Source organism: Lissotriton vulgaris, chromosome 2_1 (genome assembly GCF_964263255.1).
Source record: "Lissotriton vulgaris chromosome 2_1, aLisVul1.2, whole genome shotgun sequence".
NCBI classification, from domain to species: Eukaryota; Metazoa; Chordata; class Amphibia; order Caudata; family Salamandridae; genus Lissotriton; species Lissotriton vulgaris.
In genome coordinates, this window is record NC_141687.1 from 1,396,245,486 (window position 1) to 1,396,268,955 (window position 23,470).

At 45.4% G+C, this 23,470-nt stretch overlaps 1 protein-coding gene across 1 annotated transcript in view; it reads right to left on the reverse strand.

Annotated features, from left to right (window-relative positions):
* EI24 (EI24 autophagy associated transmembrane protein) overlaps window positions 1-23,470 on the reverse strand; it is a 314,169-nt gene that overhangs the window by 255,451 nt on the left and 35,248 nt on the right. The window contains exon 3 of the mRNA XM_086957152.1: window positions 4,366-4,511. Coding sequence (XP_086813278.1) covers window positions 4,366-4,511 — 146 coding nt within the window. The remainder of the gene's footprint in view (window positions 1-4,365; window positions 4,512-23,470) is intronic.

The window sequence follows — 23,470 nt, forward strand, 5'->3', positions numbered from 1 at the left end:
GCCTCTTTTCTTGAGATCTCAACCCAATCGAACACATTTCAGGAAAATGTTAAAAACATTACTTTTCTCCTCCCTCTCCAAGTAGGCCCATTTTAAGGTTTCTTATAGGACTCTAGTGCCAAGAGACTATTTATTCACACTCTTTTACACATTTTTACTAACTTACTTACGAGGGCATGAGTGATGGTTTAATGGGTGTTGGTCAGGAGCCATTTGAAGATTTTTCTCAGCCTTTCAGGGTCAGGAGGCTGTCAAGGCATGTGGTCATGTTGTTGATGACGATCTCGAGGGTCTTGGAGTGGGTTGTGGTGGTTGGTGGGGGGGTTCGTAGTTCCAGCTACATAGTGGAGTCTCACAGTGAGGTGTTATTGGTGAATATCACAACGTTGGTCTTGTCAGTGTTTCGTTTGAGGCAGTTGATTTTCATCCAGTTTGTAACTTCGGTCATCCAGTCTGTAACTTCGGTCACCCAGGCTGTGAACTTGTTCCGAGTGCTGGGGGTCTTGTCAGAGAGGGAGCCGAGTATCGCTGGTGTAGGAGTTAACAATATCATGGAAGCAAATTATGTTGGCCTGTAGCATCATATATGTTTTGAAGAGAGTCTGGTTAAGAGAGGAACCTTTTGGAACTCCACAGATGGAAGTTGTGTGCGTCCGAGGAGGAGGAGGCAAGGCTGACTGACTATCATGTCAGTCAGAAAGTACCAGATAAGGTGAGGGCAGGTCCTTGGATTGCATTCTCGTGCGGATGTTGGATGAGGATACGGTGGGAGAGTTCTTGCTGCAGAGGTCTTGTTAGAGGGAGATGGTGTTTGCAGGAGAGGTGAAACGTTGCACAATGGTGAAGATCTCTTTGCTGCTGTTGGTGCTGGTGTCGATACAGTCTGCCAGTGTGGCGAGTTTGGTGGTACAGATCGGTTGGTAGCAGCGTCTCAGGGTAGATTGAACATGTCCTTGTCCACTATGTCATGGATTGCGCATTCCCCGGTTGCATTCAAGTTTTTACCGTGGTGTTTGGTCATTCTGAGATCGTCCATGTACCAACTTGCTTGAGATTTGGATCTTGTGACTTTGCAATGTTTTAGGGAATCAGGAGGTGTGCAAAGGTGGCGTTGCCATTTGTTGATCGCTTCAGGTAAGTTGCTGCTGCGTTTGGGCCGGAGTGTTGAACATGCAGAGGTCCAGTCTTCCGCTCTGATGTTATTCCAGTTTCGGCATGCTGGTTTGGCAGAGATGGGTCTGTGTTGATGTCGAACCGAAATACTGAACTTGACAAGTAAGTGGTTTGGCCAGGCAAACTGTGCATGCTGGTAACTGAGAGGTTATCAAGGGTGATGGATATAGGGTCTATTAGATGTCCGGCAGAGTATGTGGGTTTTTTCACATATTGGTGGAGGCTGAGGCTCCTTAGTTCGTCCAATAGTTTAGTCGTGTTCGGGTCTGCGCAACCTTCCAGATAATAAGAGTATCAGAGAGACAATCTATGAACAGACCAAGATCACCAGGAGGAACATTTAAGGAAATTCTCTGGCCCTTAAACAGGCATCAGTTCTTAGTTTATGAAGGTGTCAAATTTCTTGATTCTTCAATGATAACTTTTTAGGGTTTTTTTCCAAGACCAATAACAATGCACACTTCCCAAAAACGAAAGCGTCAAAACTTGGGATCTGGGTGATCAGAATCACACTCTACTTCAAGAGTGGATTCATTGCAAACTTCAAATAAGTTAACCAGATTCCAGTGTGCAACCAAGTCATGGGTTACTCCACAGTTTAAGCAAAACCAGAAGGTACTGCGCCGACTACATTGGCTCCCTTGGATGTTAGGAGCGAGCAGCATATGGTCAACATGGCGTTCTGAAAAGCAGGAGTGTGCTTAGAGGAATCATCATACCTGTGGAATCTTTAGAACATTGGGATGAGTTCAGGCGACAAGAAGAATTGTTCCTTGTAGTATTACTTTTCTTGTGAGAAGACAACAAAGAAAAATGCTCCCATTGTGATGACCTACTCTGGGAATGGGTTTGAGAGTGAACCATTCTCCTGGAAGGAAATCTTGATTTCTCATTAAATAAGATCATCAGCATGTTTGCCATTCATCCTCTAATTAGATCACACTGTAGTCTCTTGTAGGCTTTACATTGACTTCCGAATATATTTTACATATAATTTAATGACATGTATAATCCTGTATCACTTTTTACATTTCCTAAATGTACTTGTGGAGGTTAAAATAGTCACCAACATTATTCTCGGTTTCATTACAAAGCAAAGCACACCTCTGGAATGTGTGCCTGCAGATGCCCCTGGAAGAAAAGAGTCAGGACGTACCACAAGCAAGCTCCACCCCTCTCTTGGAAATCTTTACATCTTCTGCAGGCATTGAACTTTGTTATCTGTGCTCCTTTTTTTCCAGTCCCGTTGGTGCAGAAGAATCTGCTAGCAAAATGCTTTTCTTCTTAAGTCAAGATAATGTTTAATGAAGGAAAAGTACGGTCTATGGACATTCGTAGTTTGAATCTTATTGTTAACATGATGTACAAATGTCATAACTGTTAGTTTTGTGTACCGGAGCTCGGCTAACTAAACAGACTACCTCCTATATCGCTCTCTTGGCTGCAGCTTTCATTACCTTGTATTCTGGCAATTACGACCCTCTTGCCGCAGAAGGAGGGAATAGGTATGACCACCCCTTTTCTCTAGCGAGGATAAAAAAAAAAAAGATTTTCGGGAAACAGCATTTACAACGCTTGCTCTGCCACACAAGCTGTTTCCCCGCAAGCGTTGCAACATTTTACTGAACCATGCATATAGGTAGTTAAGGCAGAAGCAATCTTGTGTCCGAATGGTTGGGGAGAGGAACAGAAAGCTCTGGGCACGGTCAGGTAAGTGGGGCCGTGTTTGGGGGGGCAGGAGGGTCGTTTTTAGGGGCTCACAGAGGGGGTTAGTTGGAGGGTTGGGGTAGTTTTAAGGACTGAGAAGGGGTCTGGGAGGTAGTTTTTAGGGGTGAGGTCAATGTTAAAGCTCGGGGAGAAGGATTTGGGTAGTCTTTTTAAAGGGTGGCAGGATTTTAAGTTTCAGGGCGGAGGAGGTAGTTTTAAGGGTAGATGGGGTACGTTTTTTGACTCAGGGGAGCTGAAGTTAGGGTCGTTTTTGGTGGGGGGCAGGGTTTTAGGCATCAGGGCATGGATAGGGGAAAGGGTAATTACAAGGGCAGGAAGAGTTTGGTTTTAGGGCTCTTACGGGGTGGTGAGGTAGGGGAACAGGATTTTAGGGCGAGGGATCAGGGTAGTAGTAATTTACCACACATATCCCTTTAGCAAACATGCCTTTATAACGAAATTCGTTGTAAAGGCATGCGTGGTAAAGGCATGCGTGGTAAAGGCAAGCATGGTCAATGAATGTGTGGTTAAGAGGCATTCATTGTTGCAACAGCGTTGTAGAGACACACGTGGTTCAGCCATGAGTGCTTCTTTCATACGACCACCGTTTCCCCCTGATATGGTTTAGGTAATGCTTTTTATCTTGAGAAGGTAGACACACCAAGAGGAGAGAGCTGAATCCTTTCAGTGCTTGGGTTCACAGAGGAAGAGAACCTGCAGTATGTTTATAGTGTTTCTGATAGAAGGCAAAAAGTTCAAATGGCAAGGGGTTAAATGACTTTACACAAGCACCAGAGATAGTGGGTGTTGGTCTTGTTTTCCGTAAAAGCCCCACAAACTGAAGCTAGATGACTTGGAAGAAGACAGGATTGTGACTAGTAAGGCAAACAAACATGACAAAGAAGCAAAAGAACAACACAAATTGGATCATAGTTCCAGATCCTGTATTTCTGGGGATGCCAAAAAACATGAACTGGGTTGTTGGTGCTTGTACCATCTCATACCCACAATGACAGCCCCTGTCGTGCTCTCAAGGACTCCATGCACAATATTGTTCAGCGCCAGTTAGTATGCTCACTGGTAGTTGCTGAAAACTTTTGAAATTACATCTGGCGCCTGGCAGCTTGCTTCACATAAGGAACCTGCAGGATCTAGCATGAATTAGAAATGAGCTTTGATGTCTGCAATTCACAAGATTCACCTGTTTGTGTTGAGTTGCACAGAATATCTGTATCTAGGCCTGTGCTGCCAAAATACTGAATGATAGCAAATGTATACTCAGGTTCACGTAGGCCAACAAAAATTAAGAGTTGGTGTTGCACAGGATATACAAGCTGGTAGGTGTGTGTGAGCATTGATGTGTCCTCTAGATTTCGCACAGGATGTGTACACCCACTCTGATTTTCTGTGAGTGTTTGTGGGTCTGTGTGTAGCCAGGTATAGGCATGTATCTCTGAAAATCAAACAGGTTTCAGCTGTACTCACGTGTCCAGCTTCTTCTCTTCATTCTGGGCTCTGCGCTGGGCTAAGGCGCTGCTTGCTCTCCTCTTACGCTGCTCCTCCCGCTTCTGCTGGATCCGAGCATCTAATTTGGAGATGGTACATATTCCCCAGATGGAGTCTTTAATTCCCTGAAAGCAGGGGAGACAACAATTGTTCATGGAGGGTCTTTTTTGTACTTCTATTTCCCTTGGATCTTCCGTGTCCAAAAATAAATAAATTCTGCAGTTCAAGCGGAAGTACTATATACACTTTTTAACAAGCTAGAAAACAAAAGAGTGCTGCATCAGACTACAAACGCTAAACTACCTACTTGTTAGACACACTTGGCTTTGAATGTTTGAATACTTTACCCTTGTGCAGCACAAAAATTCATCAACTTTTCCAAATTTCATCTCATGACAATAAATGGTTAGTGTTACTAGTTAACATTCCACTTATATTTGTTGATGTTATGAATGGCATTGCAGAGATTGGCCACCGATGATATTTGTAATGAGACCAAGGAACAGTGTGGCCTAGGATTTAGAAATGCAACATGAATACACATTTTTGGAGGTGGTATTACCACTGATTGTATCAGCAATGTACTTCAAAAAAATTGCATATGGTCAATCGACAAGACATTTTGACATACTCCCTGGACAAGGAGCATGGTACTCTGTGGTTATTCTGTGGCCTTACGACTGCCAAGCAACTGTTTTTGAAGCCTTGTAAATGTATCCATCAATAGAAGTTTGGAGAACCAATACTATTATCCAAACATTAACAGGTGATTTATTCCAGATGCAGCTGAAATTACTTCCAGATGCAGCTAAAATTACTTCTATGTGATTTCTGTGAACTTAGTTTCTGCTTTATCCTTTTCGTCTTCTTTTCCCCTTCCACATACTTTGTCTTTTATCCTTTTGTGTTTCTTCATGGCAGTTACCCGATCTGATAAACTATGCCGAGGTTTTACACTGAACATTATAATGATGGAAGAAGCTTTGCAATATATAAACATCATATACATTTGGATTTGAGAAGTGTGTAAGACTGTATAAACAGTACTTTTTATACCAGTCCCCTGATGGATTATTTTAAAAAAATCTGCTTAAAGTGGCGAGAGAGAGAGCGCAATTGAAATTATATATACTACACTCTCTCATAGGCACCCCACTCACAGTCTTCCCCAGAAGTTACATTGCAACTGGATACACTATTGAAGCATGAGATGGATGGACTAAGATGTAGAACTGGAGCTGAGGTTCTTTACTACCCGGCTTCCACTCATTGATCATTGACCTATTCCAGCTACACATGAAAGTTGGTGCAGTGACAGCTGCAGAGAAGGGGCCTGAGAATTAGATCAGGTACAACTTTGGTCCTCCCCGACATGCACCTATACAGGTTTTGGCTAGAATTTCATGATGGCCACCACATCCCCGGTTACTAGGGCGCTGCAGAGAATACAGTGGTTCAGTCTTGACACGTACATTTTTGTTTGTATGTATACTTATGGCTTTCTACTCTGTATTTGAGAAATCCCTATTGGTGATTCCGTCTCTGGCTCAAGATTGTAAGGATTGGGCAATTAATGCTGCATCTGTAGGTAGGAATAGGGCTAGAAAGATGAGAACATTTGACAGTTATACCTCTAATAAGATGGCCGCAGCGATTCACGCCAGCTGGGAGCTATGTCTCACAAACGATTCCAGGTGTAACCGATCATCAGAATACACATTGTACTATTTAAGGTCTAGCTTGGGCTGACTCTCCACCACATTCTGGAGATGCGGTACACGGAACTAAGTCGGCAAGTCCCGCGTTGGTGCAGTAATTAATACCCTTGACCCCTAGGTCATTTTTGGTACATTTATTCAACTTTGCTAGTACTGTAGGGCTAATTCTCCCATGTGTTTACAGTGTGTGACCTTTGATTCAAGCAAGCCCCATTTGCTCCCATGAGGCCAGAACAATCTACGCTGCCACACATCTCCCACCTAAAACACTAGGAGTCAGATAGCTTACATTCATGTATTTACTCTTCTCTTGATGTGTGGATATGTGATGCACTGTGTGAATACACTTGGATAATGAGAAGACTGCATGACATTTTGACCATTAGTTGTTACTGGTACTTTAGGTCACAACAGGTCACTTAACCTGGCTTATAGATGATGGTATCTCTATGGTTGAAGGTTTCACGGTTTTACAGTGGGTATTGCAGTACAAGCGTTCATTGTTACACTATCCATATTCTAATACAAACGTAATCCTGGTTCTGTGTCCCTTCTCCCTTTTTTAGGATTCTTGAAGTGGATAATTTCTAGTTTTCAAATCAACTGACCCTGTATAGAAGGGTTGGGTAACTAGCTCTTGATCTTGCATGGAATGCGTGTAGATGCATAACTCCTGCACAGTATAGTAGAATACCAGGGTCTTAGAGGTCCTTATGAAATCTGTATACTTTGCAAACGCTAGAAGCCTCACCAACAGCGAGTCTTGCGCTGGGAAGGAGAGCACATACGAGCTTTGGCAGGCGCCATCGGCCACGCCGAGCAGAGGGACACGCCCCCCTCGAGGCCACGCCCCCTTTTCGTTAGTATATCTACAGCGCTGAAACACGAGCGCGCCAGAAACCCACAACCCTCCTGAGGCACAGCCGGGAGCGAGACCTTAGCAAAATTGATTTTTTAAACATTTGTGTATGATTGTGATTTTAAAACAATAGCACTTTACCTGGATAGAACGCTAGAAGCCTCACCAACAGCGAGTCTTGCGCTGGGAAGGAGAGCACATACGAGCTTTGGCAGGCGCCATCGGCCACGCCGAGCAGAGGGACACGCCCCCCTCGAGGCCACGCCCCCTTTTCGTTAGTATATCTACAGCGCTGAAACACGAGCGCGCCAGAAACCCACAACCCTCCTGAGGCACAGCCGGGAGCGAGACCTTAGCAAAATTGATTTTATAAACATTTGTGTATGATTGTGATTTTAAAACAATAGCACTTTACCTGGATAGAACGCTAGAAGCCTCACCAACAGCGAGTCTTGCGCTGGGAAGGAGAGCACATACGAGCTTTGGCAGGCGCCATCGGCCACGCCGAGCAGAGGGACACGCCCCCCTCGAGGCCACACCCCCTTTCCGCCCTACAATAATGTGTATGGACAGGAAGCGCAGCGGACGAGCGCAGCGGGCGCGACGAATGCGCGCCGAAGGCGCGTATATGGCAAGCTCGTCTGCGCTCGTCCGCGCCGAGTCCGGGCCCAGGGCCACATCCCCTGGACAAATAAACCGCCACACAGGGCCACGGAAATACTCACGTGAGGAACTAAAACGTTGGAGACCTATCACCTTATGCCCCAAGATAGAACTACATACAGAGGGTAAGAAATGTCCGTCATGTCCACTCACTTTTGATTTTCTACCCGCCAAAAATATGGCTAACACTGGGGTACCAAAGCACAGAAAATATAATTTGAAAATCGGTTTAATCAACACAAGGTCACTGGTTAAGCACAATGTACAAACGTCCGAACTAATAAACAGACAGAAAATAGATATATTATTCGTCACGGAAACATGGGCAGACGAGGCATCGGATGCCGACCTAGCCTTAGCTATTCCAGACGGATACTCTCTCTCCAGAGTCGACAGAAAAATTAAACGAGGAGGAGGGGTAGCGATTATAGCTAAGGATTCATTGAAGATAAAAACTTCAGACAAAGGTTATACCGCAGACTGTGAAACATTGTCATTCCAAATAAAGATCACGGATAGTTACACTTTTAATGGTTTACTAATATATAGACCACCCAGTGCGAAAACTCCCTTAATAGACTTACTAAGCCCCTTTCTTGAATCAAGCGTGACATGTCCTGACTATACCATCCTAGGCGATTTTAATTTACACTTAGAGAAAAAATCAGATCCTAAGATAGCAGCATTTATCGATGCTATGGCTAACTTTGACCTGGAAAACAAAGTCAATGTTGAAACACACAATGCTGGACATACACTAGATGGGATTTTCTCGTCGTGTCAGAACCTACACAATGTAGAGACTATCACTATCCCATGGACAGATCATAAAATAGTAATTTTTACGCTACAAGTTAAAATGGAGACGGGAAGACCAGTGGACACTATTAGGCAGGTAACATATCAGGACTGGTCAAAAATTGACAACCAGGCGTTCAAGGAGAAACTCCGAACATCCTACCCTACATTGGAAGATAACTGTAATACAGCCTGTAAACAATTTAATGAGTGGATAGACAAGGCAGTAAATTTGGCTGTCCCTCAAAAAAAGGTAACTGTGAAAAGAAAAACCCCATCACAACCCTGGTTCTCAGATGCGCTAAGAACACAAAAACAAATCTGCAGAAGAGCAGAGAAAAAATGGAGAGCTAAATACGACGCCCACCTCAGACAAGAATATAACGCCACCTTAAATGATTATAAAAAATTAATAATTGAAGAAAAAGGTAGATACTTCACTAATAAGATTAATGAGTCAAAAAACTGCAGCAAAACTCTTTTTGACACTGTCAAAAAACTTTCAAAGTTTGAAAACAATAATCAGGAAGCACTGTCATCGGATTTCTGCAATATACTTGGAGACTTCTTTGTTAGCAAGGTCTCATCAGTATACAACTCCTTTAAAAATCAGAACAGTGAAAATCTGGAAAAAGATATATCACACTCAGTTAAATTAGGAACTCAACATGACCTAATCCCAGCCTTTAGTTTCACACCCCCTACAGCTGATCAGATACAGAAAGAAATCCTCACCTGTAACTCAGGTAGCCCAACAGACCCCTGCCCACCCCGAATAATGCAGGCGTGCTCCATTGAACTAAGCCTGGTGTTGGAAAAACTATTCTTCAAAATTATCATGACTAACACCTTCCCTGACGAATGGAAAATGATATCCATTAGGCCATTGCTAAAAAAACCCAATCTGGACGGCGAAAATCCCAACAGCTATAGACCAATAGCCAGGATCCCTTTTGCCGCTAAAATTCTGGAAAAATTACTAAACAAACAACTATCCCAACATCTGATGGACGGAGACTGGCTGGACCATTCACAATTTGGTTTTAGGGCGGAGCATGGCACAGAGACGGCCTTGATCACAGCAGTGGAGGAACTCAGGACAATAATGGATAATGGATCGAAGGCCGCACTGATATTACTTGACCTATCGGCGGCCTTCGATACGGTTAGCCATGAAATCCTCATAACACGGCTAAAAACAGCAAACATTCATGAGTCAACTTGTGCTCTTATAGCCTCATATTTGGAAAATAGAACATTCTCAGTTGAATCTGGAGAAGCAAAGTCTAATCTGTTCAGCTTGCCATGCGGAGTTCCGCAGGGATCATCGATGAGCCCCACGCTTTTTAATTTATACGTAGCCCCACTAGCGCAAATAATAAGGAACGAGGGATTCACCCCTATATCCTACGCCGACGACACCCAAATTGTGGTGTCGATAAACAAAGAGGTACAAGACACAGCAGCAAAATTCCAATGCTGCATGACAAAAATCAGCCAATGGATGCAAACGAATTGTCTAAAATTAAACGGCGATAAGAGTGAAGTACTGATACTAGGTGGCGACACAAACATATGGTCACATTTATGGTGGCCCACAGATATGGGAAGATGCCCAGATTCGTCGGAAAAGGTAAAAAACCTAGGAATAATGCTAGATACCAACCTCTCTTTTGACGCACAAGCAAGCAAACTAGCTTCATCACTCTGGTACATCCTGAAAATGATAAGAAAAATACTACCTTACATACCACATGACTCTCGGAAAACGGTGGTGACGGCATTGGCCTTATCCAGATTGGATTATGGAAATGGTCTATATGTTGGGGCAAGGAAGAAAATTCTACTTAAATTACAACGCCTGCAGAATGCAGCAGCAAGGCTGATACTGGAAATCCCAAAGTATGAAAGAGTAAGCCACAAACTTAAGAGCTTACACTGGCTCCCAATAGCAAGTAGGATAGATTTCAAGTCACTATGCTTGGCATACAAGGCAATAAATGGAACAGGATCAAAATTTTTAAAAACACACCTACAACTGTATGAGCCAAATAGATTTCTGAGATCTGGACAAAGGAAACTCATAAAAGTACCCAGATACAGAAGAACAAACTGGGGAGGCAGAAGCTTCATAGTGCAGACAGCAAAGATGTGGAACCAATTACCGCTGGAATTAAAAAACAGCCCATCCCTGATAACCTTTAGAAAGGGAGTCAAAACATGGCTTTCTGCTAAACAGCCCTAACTACATACTTAGGAGTCAGTGGGAATCTCAGCGCCAAGACGCCTTTTGGCATTCGCGCGCTATACAAATTTAAAAATCAAATCAAATCAAATCAAATCAAATGCATGTTGACCAAGAATAGACACACTGGCTCAGTAAATGCCTCTTTGTGTCATGCTATGTTTTAAACCATATCACAGGGCCCCTCTTGTTAAAGAAATGGGTTAGAGTTCCTTTGAGATACTTCTAATCTTTTTCTGTCCTAAGATCCCCTAAAAATATAGAGAATATCAAAGTGCTCACTCCCACTGTGAGGTTGAGCCCACCTCGTGCAAACTACCTCACCAGGTGAGGATCCGATGATGAAGCATGCTTAGTATGAGGGTAAGCGTTCTATAAGAACACATGCTGTGTGCCTGGTAAGCACTAAGGAGCAGGACATATTACCTGCTTGTTTAGGTGTTCACTCTCCACTTCTGGTTCATGCAAAAAAATCCCACAGTATTACTAATTCTTCAGAGTATTTTTATGAGCGCTATATAAAACCTTCAAAATAAATAAATAAATGTTGCCTCTCAACCTTGGCCGCTTTTACAATGCAACCTCCTTTAACACACACACAGAAATCTTATGTATCACGTGCAAGGTTATGGTCAATTAAAACCTCCTCTTTCTTCGCTGCTCTAGCAGCCAGGTAAGTGCCTCTGGCCTTTGGGCCTTGATTTTGCTATTTTTTGTGCCAATTTAAATAATTTATTGTACTATTATGTGATTATTGCTATAACGCTTGTACGCTTTGTTGATTGCTCCCGTTTCTCTCCTCAGCTTGGTCGCAGGAACCCTCAACGTTCCTCCACGGCTGCTTTTTTCCCTTCAGAGGGAGCAGATGCTGTGTGGTTCCTCCAACCACCAGAGGGTGTCACGTACAATGCGCTACCTTGTTAGCAGGTCTCCCGGTCCGACGCTCTCATTCAGAGGTAACTGATCGGAATTAGACAGCGCGGTCAGCCGGGAGCATTGCTAGATGCCTGAGTGCCTTATTTAAGGCCCTGCCAAAGTTCTCCTTGTGCCCCCCTCACCTGTAGCATTATGCCCCATATAGGGGTTTGTACCTGCAAATAGCACTGTAACAGGCTAAATGAAGCCCTTTTGCACACCATCCCAGGTGTAGAATGATTCTAGTATACCATAAGGGTGCAGCAGTGTCTTGTAGAGTTACTCTGTCATTGTCCTCCCCCCGGGGCTGTCCGATTCTGCATGGGAGACCCCCCACCCCCCGTCTCTATCAATCTGGTTACCCCAGAATACAATTATTGACACTGGTAAACCCAGTAAGTACTAACCCACCATGAGTGACGTACAGGAAACCTATTTGGAGGGAGTCAGCATGACTTACCGCCCCACAGCTGATCACTTTTGCGAGGTCATAGATGCCTCTTTCTTGAAGACGGTCACACAGGCGGTAGCCACCTTAAACTCTAGCAGTACGCAGAGCGCCACTTTAAACCACTCCCTGGGAGGGAAGACGCCTTGGGGCTGATGTCCCTTCTACCTCCAAGGACTAACACTTTGCCTGTACCATCCCTAAATGTAAAAAAGGGATTTTAACACCAGCATCGACATTTACGCCTTTGTATGTCTCGAAAGGGCCTTCATGGGTCAAGCTCCCCCTCTGGGTTTGTCTGCCGGTGCCTGGCCCTTCTGGACCTCGGTCCACAGGGGATACCTCCATTACCAGCCCACCCACTCCCCAACAGGACACAGATCCCCCTTCGGACTCCCAAGGTCGAGTCGGGGCTCTAGCCCCTGGTGCCCTTCTCCCCAACCATCCCATACCAATATATCACCAGGTGCTACCCTTTAGGGGGCCTCAGATCTGCTGGACCCAGAGTAATTGCTCCATCCTCGTTCCGCCAAGAGGGCCCTGGCGGCCAAAGTCACAGCTTATGTTGCAGAAAGATTGTGTAAGCCTTTTGATAAGGAAGTAAGGGACTGTCCCAGGGTGGAGTGGCCCGTCCGTCTCTTGGCGATAAGGTGGCACAGACAACAGATAGACGAGTGCATGGCCACCTTATTGGGAGAAATTATGCACACTCTCAAAAAGGATAGAGAGATCCTGATAGGCATATCAGGATGAGCTTCTGGACATTGCAGGCCCACTAACCTGCATTCTGGATATGCCAGAAGACGCCAAGGTGTTGGGTACCCTCATCTCACCAGAGTTATTGTCGGGATGGGTCCAGCATGCCCATATCTTTTTGGGGAGCGCAAGCTGCACCATATCAACAGAGAGGGAGCCTATTGGCCCTTATCAAGATCGAACCCAAATTGTGGATCTCACCACGTCTGAAGCAGGCCCAATCGCCAAAGGGGGATTATTTGGTGATCATTTCATCAGGGAACTAGGCAAATTTGTTCAGATCTTCAACTCCTTAAATAAAGTACAGGTGTCTATCAGGTGCATCTTCAGGCTACAGGTTTTTGCCAGGGCTGGCTGAGGCATTGGGCGCTCAGCCAGCCGCTAGCAACTCACAACCCTCAGCCACAGGCAGAGGTTTCAGCCTTAAAATGGAACCATACCAAGACGCCTACAAGTTTGGGAATCTCTACTCTACCAGGAGCTACCCCAGACACAGAGGCGGTGGCACTCAAGGCTCTGCTCAAAGTGAGTATTCTTCCTTTCTCTCATCAACGCCTGGGGGGCAGGTTACGGGAGTTCTCCGACAGCTGGGCGGCTATTACCTCAGACAGGTGGGTTCTACAAACCATTAAAGGTTTTCGCATAGAGTTCTATGGCTAACCTACCCTAAGGAAGCCCCCTATTTTGCTGGTCTTCTTGGCTACAGACGCAGTTCTGGTGGACTCAGAGGTGGCAGACCTCCTTCACAAAGGGGTGCGCACGAATCACTCCCCAGGTTCACTCAGCAATCTCTTTGCTGTAGAAAAAAGGGACAGTGGCAATCAGCCAGTCCTCAATCTGAGGGAGTTCAACGTGTTTTTGGTCTGCCGCGACTTTAAGATGGATGGCATTCATCTCCTGCAAGACCTCCTTCAACTGAATGACTGGATGGTGCACCTCGACTTCAAGAACACCTACCTCACCATCTTGATCTCCCCTTGCCCACCGCTGCTTCCTGCCAGTTTTATTGACGAGCCAGACATTCAAATTAACCATGCTCCCATTCGGCCTGTCCACAGCACCGCAGTGCTTTACCAAGGTCATCCGCCAGGTGGTGCAGGTCCTCAGGCCCCAGGGTGTCCGTCTCATCGTCTATCTAGATGACATTTTCCTAATGGGCCAATGCCCCCAAACCCTCTCCTGGCATCTCCAGATGGCCGTATCCCTCCCTGAATCCCGGGGCTTCATCATCAACAAACAGAAGTCAAGCCTGACTTCCACTCGATCCATGAGGTTTCTCAGGTTTGTGGTGAACTTAATACGAGCCACCCTCAGTCTTTCCTCTCGGAAAATGAACAAGATCTGACACGAGCTATGTCGACTTGCAACCAAACCCTTCACATCTTTATGCAAACATAGCAAGAACGGTGGGTCTTCTGCCATCCTCGATTCAAGCGATCTTGCCGGGACACCTCCACAACTGCCCTCTGCAACACCTCAAAACTTTTCATCTCTGGAACAGGCTTACCTACTCTTAGATGGTCCCTCTAACGGAGTAAGCCCAAGTGGAAATACAGTGGTGGGTCGCTCACATGGGGGCATAGAATTGGCCGGGCGATATGCGGCTCTCTTCTGGGCCTAGTCATAGAAACCGATGCCAGCGGTATGGGCTGGGGCACAAGATGTGGGGGGGATTTTTCCACCGGAGGACAATGGTCCTCTCAAGCAAAATCCAAGCAGATCAACTGTCTGGAACTCCTGGCAGATTTGTTTGCAGTCAAATGCTGGACCAAAAATCAGGCAAAGTGCTGTGTCTTGCTTAAAATGCACAACGTAGCAGCGGTACGCTAAATCAATCATCAATGGAGCACCAGCTCCAAGACTCTATCAGACCTGGCCAGAAGCTTTTGGGACTACTGTCTCCTGAAACCATGTCTCGTGATGGCAAAACCTCTACTAAGGAGTTTTAACCAAGTGGCCGACTGGCACTCTCGACACATGAAGGACACAAGCATTAGGCAACTACATTCTTTGGTATTCAGACCAAATGGGCCCGTTGTTGGTTGACCACTTTCCATCAAGTCTGAACCATCAACTTCCAAGATACTGCAGTTGGAAGGTGGACCCCAAGGCAACAGCCACGGACATCTTACTCCAGGACTGGAACAGGAGTATGCTTTCCCCCCCATTAGTGAGGATAATGTGCCTCTTAGCCCAAGTACAGTGACAGAAGGCGGACTTGGTAGTGGTGACCACTATTTGGAGATCGCAAATCTCATATCCAGTTCTTCTGGAAGTTTCTTGAGATTTTCCAATTTCTCTAACCCAGTTTACAGCTCTCCTCTGGGATTCTGCAGGAAATCGCCATCAATTGGTAATGGACAGTTCTCTACCTCTTATGGCATGGAGGATTACAGGGAATGCTGGAAAGTCCTAGGACTTTCGAGACCAGCTAAGTCCCTCTTCTCTAAGACATGAGCCGATAGTACTATTGAGTGATGATCAGTATGGACACAATGGTTGGGCTGGTGTCACCAACGACATCTGGATCCAGTGGGTGCAGACGTTGTACACGTCTTGAATGTTGTTGCTTTCAGTGGCCTCTTAGAGCCTGGCATACAGATCAATAAATACCTTCAGGTCAGAGATCTCAGCAGGTCCTGTGACGGTAAGTGATCGTCCGATAGGGGAGCGCCCCCAATGAGGAAACTCCGCATTAGCCTTTCTCTTCCCCCAGAACCAAGATACCCAGCACTCTGGGATATCATTAAGGTCCTCAACCTTTTCTTGTCATGGCAAGCCAATAAATATCGGTCTCGGTGGATTCATCAGCCACACGGACTACACTACTATGCCTACTCTGATGTTGAAGAGTATCAGACGTCAGAGCACTGGACATTACAGGTAGATTACTTTTCATATCTCTCATCGTACGAAATGTAATTCTCATGTGGACTCTAACCCATCTTTTCCAGATTCCCCCAAACTGTGTGTTGGGAGGTGCATAAAAAGCAATGAGACTATGACGGTGGACATCCGCCCCCATGGTGAGAGAATTTTTGATCGCTCTCAGGAAACCTACAAAGCTGTATCTTCACCCACCATTGCAAGATGGGTTAGAAGGGTATGCAAGAAGCCAGAATTGATACTAAGGTATTTGTAGCCTGCAAGATGGGTTAGAAGGGTATGCAAGAAGCCAGAATTGATACTAAGGTATTTGTAGCCCACTCAGCTAGGGGGTATGGATTGCAAGGCATGAAATCTTGGGGCTCACCTGGAAGATATTCTTAATGCTGCAGACTAGTGGTCAGATTCTAACGTCAAAAGAGTCTACTTTAAACTAGTCCCAAACATGGCTTTGCTGGCTATTGAAAAGCTTTAAGCCAGCATAATCCTCACCTTAGGTTGTGACATAGAATGAAAAATTTCCGACTTATCATAACAGAAAGTTTCGATTTTATTAGGGACACAGAGGTGAGGATTAACCCACCCATGTGAGATATGATGGCAGCCTCCCTAGGGCAAGCTAATCTTCGCTAAGGTGGGTATACATAAAAAACATTCGTACCTTCTACTTGGTCAAAGTCTGCTACAGACACCACAGCTCAAAGAGACCTTGGGTCAAAGTCAACAAATTAAACCTAATGCAGGCTTGAAACTTCTCCTCTTATGTCTGTACAAATTTCATCATCAGAGCCTTGAGACCCTCACGGGTAAGTAGTGCGCTCTACAAATGCGTTGGTTGATCGATTGATTGATCATCAGCTAAATCTTTCAACTCTTATTTATCAAATGCTCTGGACACTATTGCACAATATTTAACATGCAATCGGGCAGCACCTGAGTCCCCTTGGTATTTAAACCAACATACACTGTCAAAAAAACAGATTAAGGCCCTCGAAAGACAATGCCATCATTTGTACAATCCTAACGACAAACTGCTCTACAGAACCAAATAAATAAATAATTCAGTGTTTGAGTCAAGCAGCTCGCTCTGCTTACACCACCAATAAAATCGAATCCTACCCAAATTCCTTCCATGAAATGTTCACAATAGGTTAGGATCTTCTATCTCCTCAAGTATGTAGTGCTGTTATTACACCATCACTACTCTCTGCCAGGATCTTTCACTCAAATCTCAATACAGGTTAATTTTCTGCTTCATCCCTTGTTTCATCTGACATTTGATTGTCTCATCAACACCTTGCACACTGGTCATAGCATTCTGCTGTATTTCCAATAGACAAGGACATTGCACTGCTTAAATAAACTAAGCCAGGCATATTATTAGATCCTTGTCGATCTACTATTAGCCTTAGATGTACTTGGACCAATGCTGGCATGTCTCTGCAACCTCTCCATCTCTTCAACTTCGATGCCAGATATCTAGAAACAGGTGGCTCCTCTTTTAAAGAAAGCATAAGCAGACCCCAAGACTGTAAGTATAATTATGGGCTCATTTATCCCCTTCCTTTTTTGGCCAAGATATTACAACAACAAAAATCATCAATAAACAACTATACCACTATCTTGACTATTAGATTATTCTACGTCTTTATGGATATGGTATCTAATGCTGATAACACCCATATTATTGTCTCAGTGCTCACAATCCAGAACTAGGTTAAAAAAAACATTGGTCTTGTATGAGTGCAGTGGCTTTCTTGATACAACACAATTGCCTCAAGTTAAATAGAGACAAGACAGAAGTTCTGTTGTTTGGTCAATAACCTCAGTTTTTGTCATCTCTCCGGTGGTAGCCCTCTCTAGGCCAGCCCTAGACTCTAGTTCCATCTGCAATATCATTATTGATCACAATTTCTCAGTTGCCCTCCAGATCAAGCATGTCCTGACAATCTACTTCAATATACCAGCCCAGTTCACCAGAACAATAGCTGTACTATATGAAGGTGCATCTGTGGGCATCCACCTGAACAGGGTAACATCAGAGGATATAAGATAGTGATAGAGGGACCCAATAAGGCTGCCCTCTCGCACCTATTTGCTATGCTCGTAAACTCTTTGGCAGCTTTGATACAAGGATCAAAGAACATCCTAGGCCCAAAGGAAAGGCGCAGAGCATCAGTGATTTGTCTATATAGCGATGACTTAGTATTGCACTTGATGCTGTCACAGACCAGGGCAAAGAAGCAAATATTGCTATAGCCAATTTCAGTGCGTTCTCTGGATAGAAGTCAATACTTCAAAACCCAAAGTTATGAAGGATAATATACTCCCAAGGATGTGTCACAGAGGGAATGTTTCAAGGATAATCAAATATCTTGTACTGAGCATCTCAAAAGACCAGGACGAACTGTGATTTCAATCCAGAATGGGGAGTGTATCCAGATTTGCTTCCAATCCAATGGATGCAAGTGTGGAACACCTTTCCCAAGAAGGAGTATTAGGTGATCGAGGAGTTGACACAACTAGGTTGAGGGGATCCCATTTGGATGTTTCAAGGAATTCAATAACTTTTAAAACACATGTCTGATTTATTACAGACTGGGCAAGGGGCAGGTAACACAGCTGGCATACCAGCATAACCTCACTACTGTATTCTGGTGTCTCCAGATTGTGATATGCTTGGTAACTCAGAGGTAAATAACACATATTCAACACTGATGTTAAATTACTCACAAGTAGATGTGTTTTTGACAACATGAACTGCATCTACCATATGCTTTGAGTTAACTGTTGCAGACCTGATGAACGTATGCTTCCGTCTTCACCTCCTTGAATGATCTTCAGGTCACATTGAGGTTTAATGGTCAAACAAGATAACAAGGAGGCAGTTTTACCTAGCGAGTGCGTGAAGAAAATTGCTTAGGATGTAGTTCTATCAATACCACCATTTGATAAGATTAAAGCCAAAGAGCATGATATGCTTTACTGTGTCTAACATAAGAGAGAGATCAAGAAGGATCAGCACAGAGAAAATGTGTTACTTACCTGTAGCTCTAGTTCTCCAGTATTGGTATCTTTCATAGTTTTCCATGCTTGAATCAATCCCTGTTGAGGTGGGAGTCCCACAGTACCTTCTAAAGCAATAGAAGTAGTATACAACGCTTATAATGGCAAAAGACATTGACCTTAATAGCCTTTCTACTTCATTTATAAAGAACTCCAGCTAATCAGGCAATAGCACCCTCAAGAACACTCCCTACAGAGGCATCTTCCCTCAAAAAAGCACTTGTGGGAGCAAGTGACCACTTACAAAGAAGAGAGCCTCTATGGAAAAGAGGGGGTCCCATGTGAATCTATAAGACATGCCAATATTGGACAATGAGAGTTGCAGGTAATACATGTTTTTTCCAGTATTGGATCGTTCATAGATTCACATGTTCGAATCTGAATAGATCAATCAATTAATCAAGCAGGATTTGTCAAGCGCAGCAAATCATCCGCGATGGTATCCAGGCGCTGAAATCCAAGCTGCTTGGATGGCCTCAGTTGAATAGCTAGATCTTGAACATGCACAGAGTGAGGAAGCAGGCGGAGGAGACTGTTGATCTGGTTCTTCATGGGTTGCTTGCTGTCCGGGATGATGCCGAAGTTTCCGGCGTGAACCATGGGGGTTAGATAAGGTCCCAGCTCAGCAGGCCACCAAGAGTCATTACAAGGGGAAGTGTTCCAAAAGATCAGTACTTTAGTCTTGTCTGTGTTGTGCTTGAGGCAGTTGTTTTTCATCCAGTCTGCGATGCTGGTCATGCACAGGTGGAAGTTGGTCCTCGCGGCGGAAGTGTTTTCGGATAGCGAGACGATAAACTGTGTGTTTTCTGATAGGAGATGATGTACAGTCCATGGGCTCGGACAATGTAGGCATTGAACAGTGTAGGTGTGAGGGATGAACCTTGAGGGACGTTGAAGGTGATGTACTAGGGTTTGAGGTGAATTGTGGATTCTCTGTGTTCTTCGGGTAAGGAAGGATACGATCCATTTGAAGGCGTCCTCTTAGATACTGATCTGATGGTGCCTCTTGATCAGGGTGTGGTAGGACAAAGTGTCGAAGGCTGCTGAGAGGTCAAGGAGGATTAGGACGGCCGAATCTCCTGGGTCAAGTAGGGTTCAGATGTCATTGGCTGCGATCCACATAGTTTCAGTGCAGTGGTTTGTGCAGAATCCAGATTGGTGTGCATCCAGAGATCTCTGTTCTTGAGGGATCCCATGAGTTTTGATGGCTCTTGTGAGAAGTTAGCCTGATATATGATGCTAAATAGTTCGACTGATCACCTTGTATCAGTCCAAACAACCCTTATGGTGATTGGTTGTAAGTCAACCTTATAGACCAGCTATCCTAATGGTAGCATGGACAAAGCAGTCTTAGGCTAAACTCTTTTGGCATGTGCAGCCAGTTGTTTTACCACATATAACCCCTTGAATACCAAGTGAAAGGACACCACACAGGTTGTTATGAAAATAAACAATATATTTATTAATAACACAACACCTCTGAACTCTTTATGAGATCAGAGGGCTAAGCACATGACAATCTCTTAGTAAAAATATGTTTAAGTTGCACGAATTACAATGGTGCCCTAGGGGCACGTCAAACCATATACTAAACAAGTGGTATAAGGAAATCGATGGAAGGAAAGGAGCTGTCCAGAGGCTGTAGGATCGCTGGGACTACACTACCCTAACCTTAGGTAAGTAATAGGAGGCCCACGGGACGCATGTGCAGAGTGTGAACTCACACGCGAGATGCGTAACAGTCAATGGACAGTACAAATTACGAAAAGGTAAGTAATAGACAGTTCCGACTAGCTAGGACTAAAACAAATGGAAATCTGGACACTAGGAGAGTCAATCTACCCTTGAGCACCGAAATGCTCTTGTTACCTCACCCACGGGCTGCGGGTGCATAGGTGTCAAAGTGTGTCGGGTTTCCGCGTCGAAGTCTATGGAGCCTTGAAGAAAGATTCTGCAGGCGACCAGGAGGAAGCTGTCCGGAGTGATCCAAGGGTGGATCAAGGAAGATGAAGACCTGAAAGCAGAGGGGACAATGTTCAAAGTCACTAGCCAGTGACTGGAGTGGAACCAGGAAGGAAGCAGATGTCGTCGTCGCGATCAGGTGAAGAGTGGACGCTTGACTCTGCAGCCACGTGGACCAGGTGGTGTCTTCGACGACCAGGATGGAGGCACGAGCTGTCCCACGTAGGCTCTCGCTGTCGGCGGTGTTGGATCCGGATTCGGCATCAACAGGCCTTGGCAAAGGCAACCCACGCGGTGAGTGGAAAAGGCATCTGGTGTGGACCAGGAGGGTCCGGGGTGCTTCTCCTTTGCAGGGAAGCAAGGGCCAGTCTGGAGCAACCAGACCAGCGGTGTTGATTTCAAGGATCGTCGTCTAGGAGGCCACTAGCCAGCCGGCAAGTGACCAGTCAACGCGTCGAGCAGCAAACAAGCAGAAGGCCCCCACGCAGATCTCGTGGATTCTGGAGGGCTGGTCTTCGGTGCATGAGCTGCTCGGGGCTGGGGCATCTCAGTCCCCAAAGCACTTCGTCGAGGATGCCTCTGAAGTCGTGCTGGAAGCGAAGTGCAGTTTCTCCAAGATGGCCGGTCCCACGTGTCTCGTCCGCCCACGGATCTCAGCTGTGCTGCAGAAGCGAGTTGAGGTCGGAGAGGTCTGGAAGTCCGGGTCTCGTCGGGCTCTGAAGTCTGGATCCACCAGGGAAGACGACAAAGTGAACCGCTGGAACGCTTGATGGTGCCTGCTTGTGCAGGGTGGACACTCCTTGCCCACAAGGGAGATTTCTTCAGTCTTCTGTGGAGCAGAACGTCGAAGTCCAGAGTTTCTTCTTGTAGAGTTTCAGTTCAGGATTAATCTAATTTGGAATGGGACCAGCTCCTACCTTTATTCTCCTAAAGGGGGCTGTACTATCACTAGGTCCCTCCTATGGGTGGGACCAGGAAGGGGGGTGGTTACACCCCCTATCCTTTGTCCGGTTTCGCAACAGAGCTGGGGCTGGAGTGCCCCAGCAACTGGTTTGAACCGGTGTATGCACAGGGACACCTTGTGTGGCCCAGGCATGTCTCATTCCTTTCAGGCCTGTCCTACCTAATACACAAAATCCTGTCTGGGGTGGTGCTAGCACCTCCCAAGGCAGGAAACCCTTTGTCCAGGCCTCCCTCGCTGGAAGGACTCCCAGCAGCAGGAGGTCGGACTTGTGTCTGTGGTGGCAGCATCCATTTTGTGATGCTGAGGCTCGAGTTAACTTTAACCGGGGTTCACAGTTACATACATGTCGTGTCCCTCTAAAAGGGTGGAATGCTACCCCCGTCGCCAGAACTGGCGAGGGAGTAGTATTCCAATTTGTATGACACCTTACTCGACATGTTTTGATAATGCTATGCCAAAGTTAGCAATAACCGCGAAGATTATAATGCACTTAAGAGTATATGGTATAGCGTTCTCAAGGAAACAGCTAAAGGACTTGGTTCCGAAAGCTGCAGACAGGCTCCGCTCATGCTGGAGCACCATCTCACATAATTCCAAGCACTCTGCCTCCAGGATTGTTAAGGCCTGCCATAGAAGTTACTTAAAGGAGGATATGTGTCCATTTTAGGTTTAGATATAGGTATACTATATCTAAAGCAAAGGGTGATTACACCACCTTGCCCCAGCTGATTGATCAGCCAGTTGTGTCAGATTTGGATGGCCAGTCAGGGGTGGCATAATACATGCTGCAGCCCCTGTTAGGCCTTGGGTTCACTTATGCCCTGGGTACCTATGGTACACTGTATAAGGACTTACAAGAGTGACCCAATACCAATTGGTAAATGCACCTAAGGTACATGGATGTCAATTTAGAGAGAACCGCTAGGCTGTGGGTCTGATTAGCAGGCCCACAGCCAGGGAAAGTCATAAATCAGTGAAGCAAAAAGCAAAAATCTGGGATGACCATAGGATTGCAGGCCCTTCTCTCCTACAGCTCTGATGACCTTAACGGAAAGGAGGAGCAAGAAGACATACCGGTAGTTTTTGAGCTCGTCGGGGTCGGCAGTTTCTTGAGGGATTTGACCTTAGTGTGTTTCCATTCGTCTGTGAAGGTGGTTGAGTTGATGGATGTGTTGAAGATGGCTGTGAGTTTTTTGTTGATGTTCTTGTTGTCGAGGTTTAACATGTGGTGGGGACAAGGGTCCGTGGGTGCTACTGAGTGGACAGAGCGCATAATGTCCGTGGTGCTCTATGATGAGCTGGTCTGAAACAGTGATCCGGTGGTCATGTTAGTGGCTGTGTGGGCAAAGAGACTGGGAATGTCGGCAGCAGTGTGCTGGGGTCCGAAGTCTTTGTGGATATCTTGTAGTGGAAGTAGTCTGCCGGGGTGCAGCAGAGTTCTTGATAGAAGGTGATGGTGTTTTCGGTTGCTGCAGGGTTGGAGTACTCCTTGACTATGCAGAAGAGTTCTTTGCTGTGGCTGGTGCTGGGTTCACTGAACCTGGCTAGAGCATTCTTTCTTGTCTCTTTCAGGAGTTGGTGGTACAGGTTTAATGATGTCTTGTAGGTGCTGCAGTTGGTGGGTTCCTTGCTGGTGTCCTTTATTCTTTCTAGTAATTTGTATTTGCGTTTCAGGGTTCTCTGTTCTGGGTGTTTCAGCAGGCCTGTTTGGTGGGTTTGATGGGGCAGACTGCTGGCCAAGTCAAATATCCAGATGGTACATTAGGGATAACTTGTCCAATGTTGGTCGTGTTATCGGGGTGAG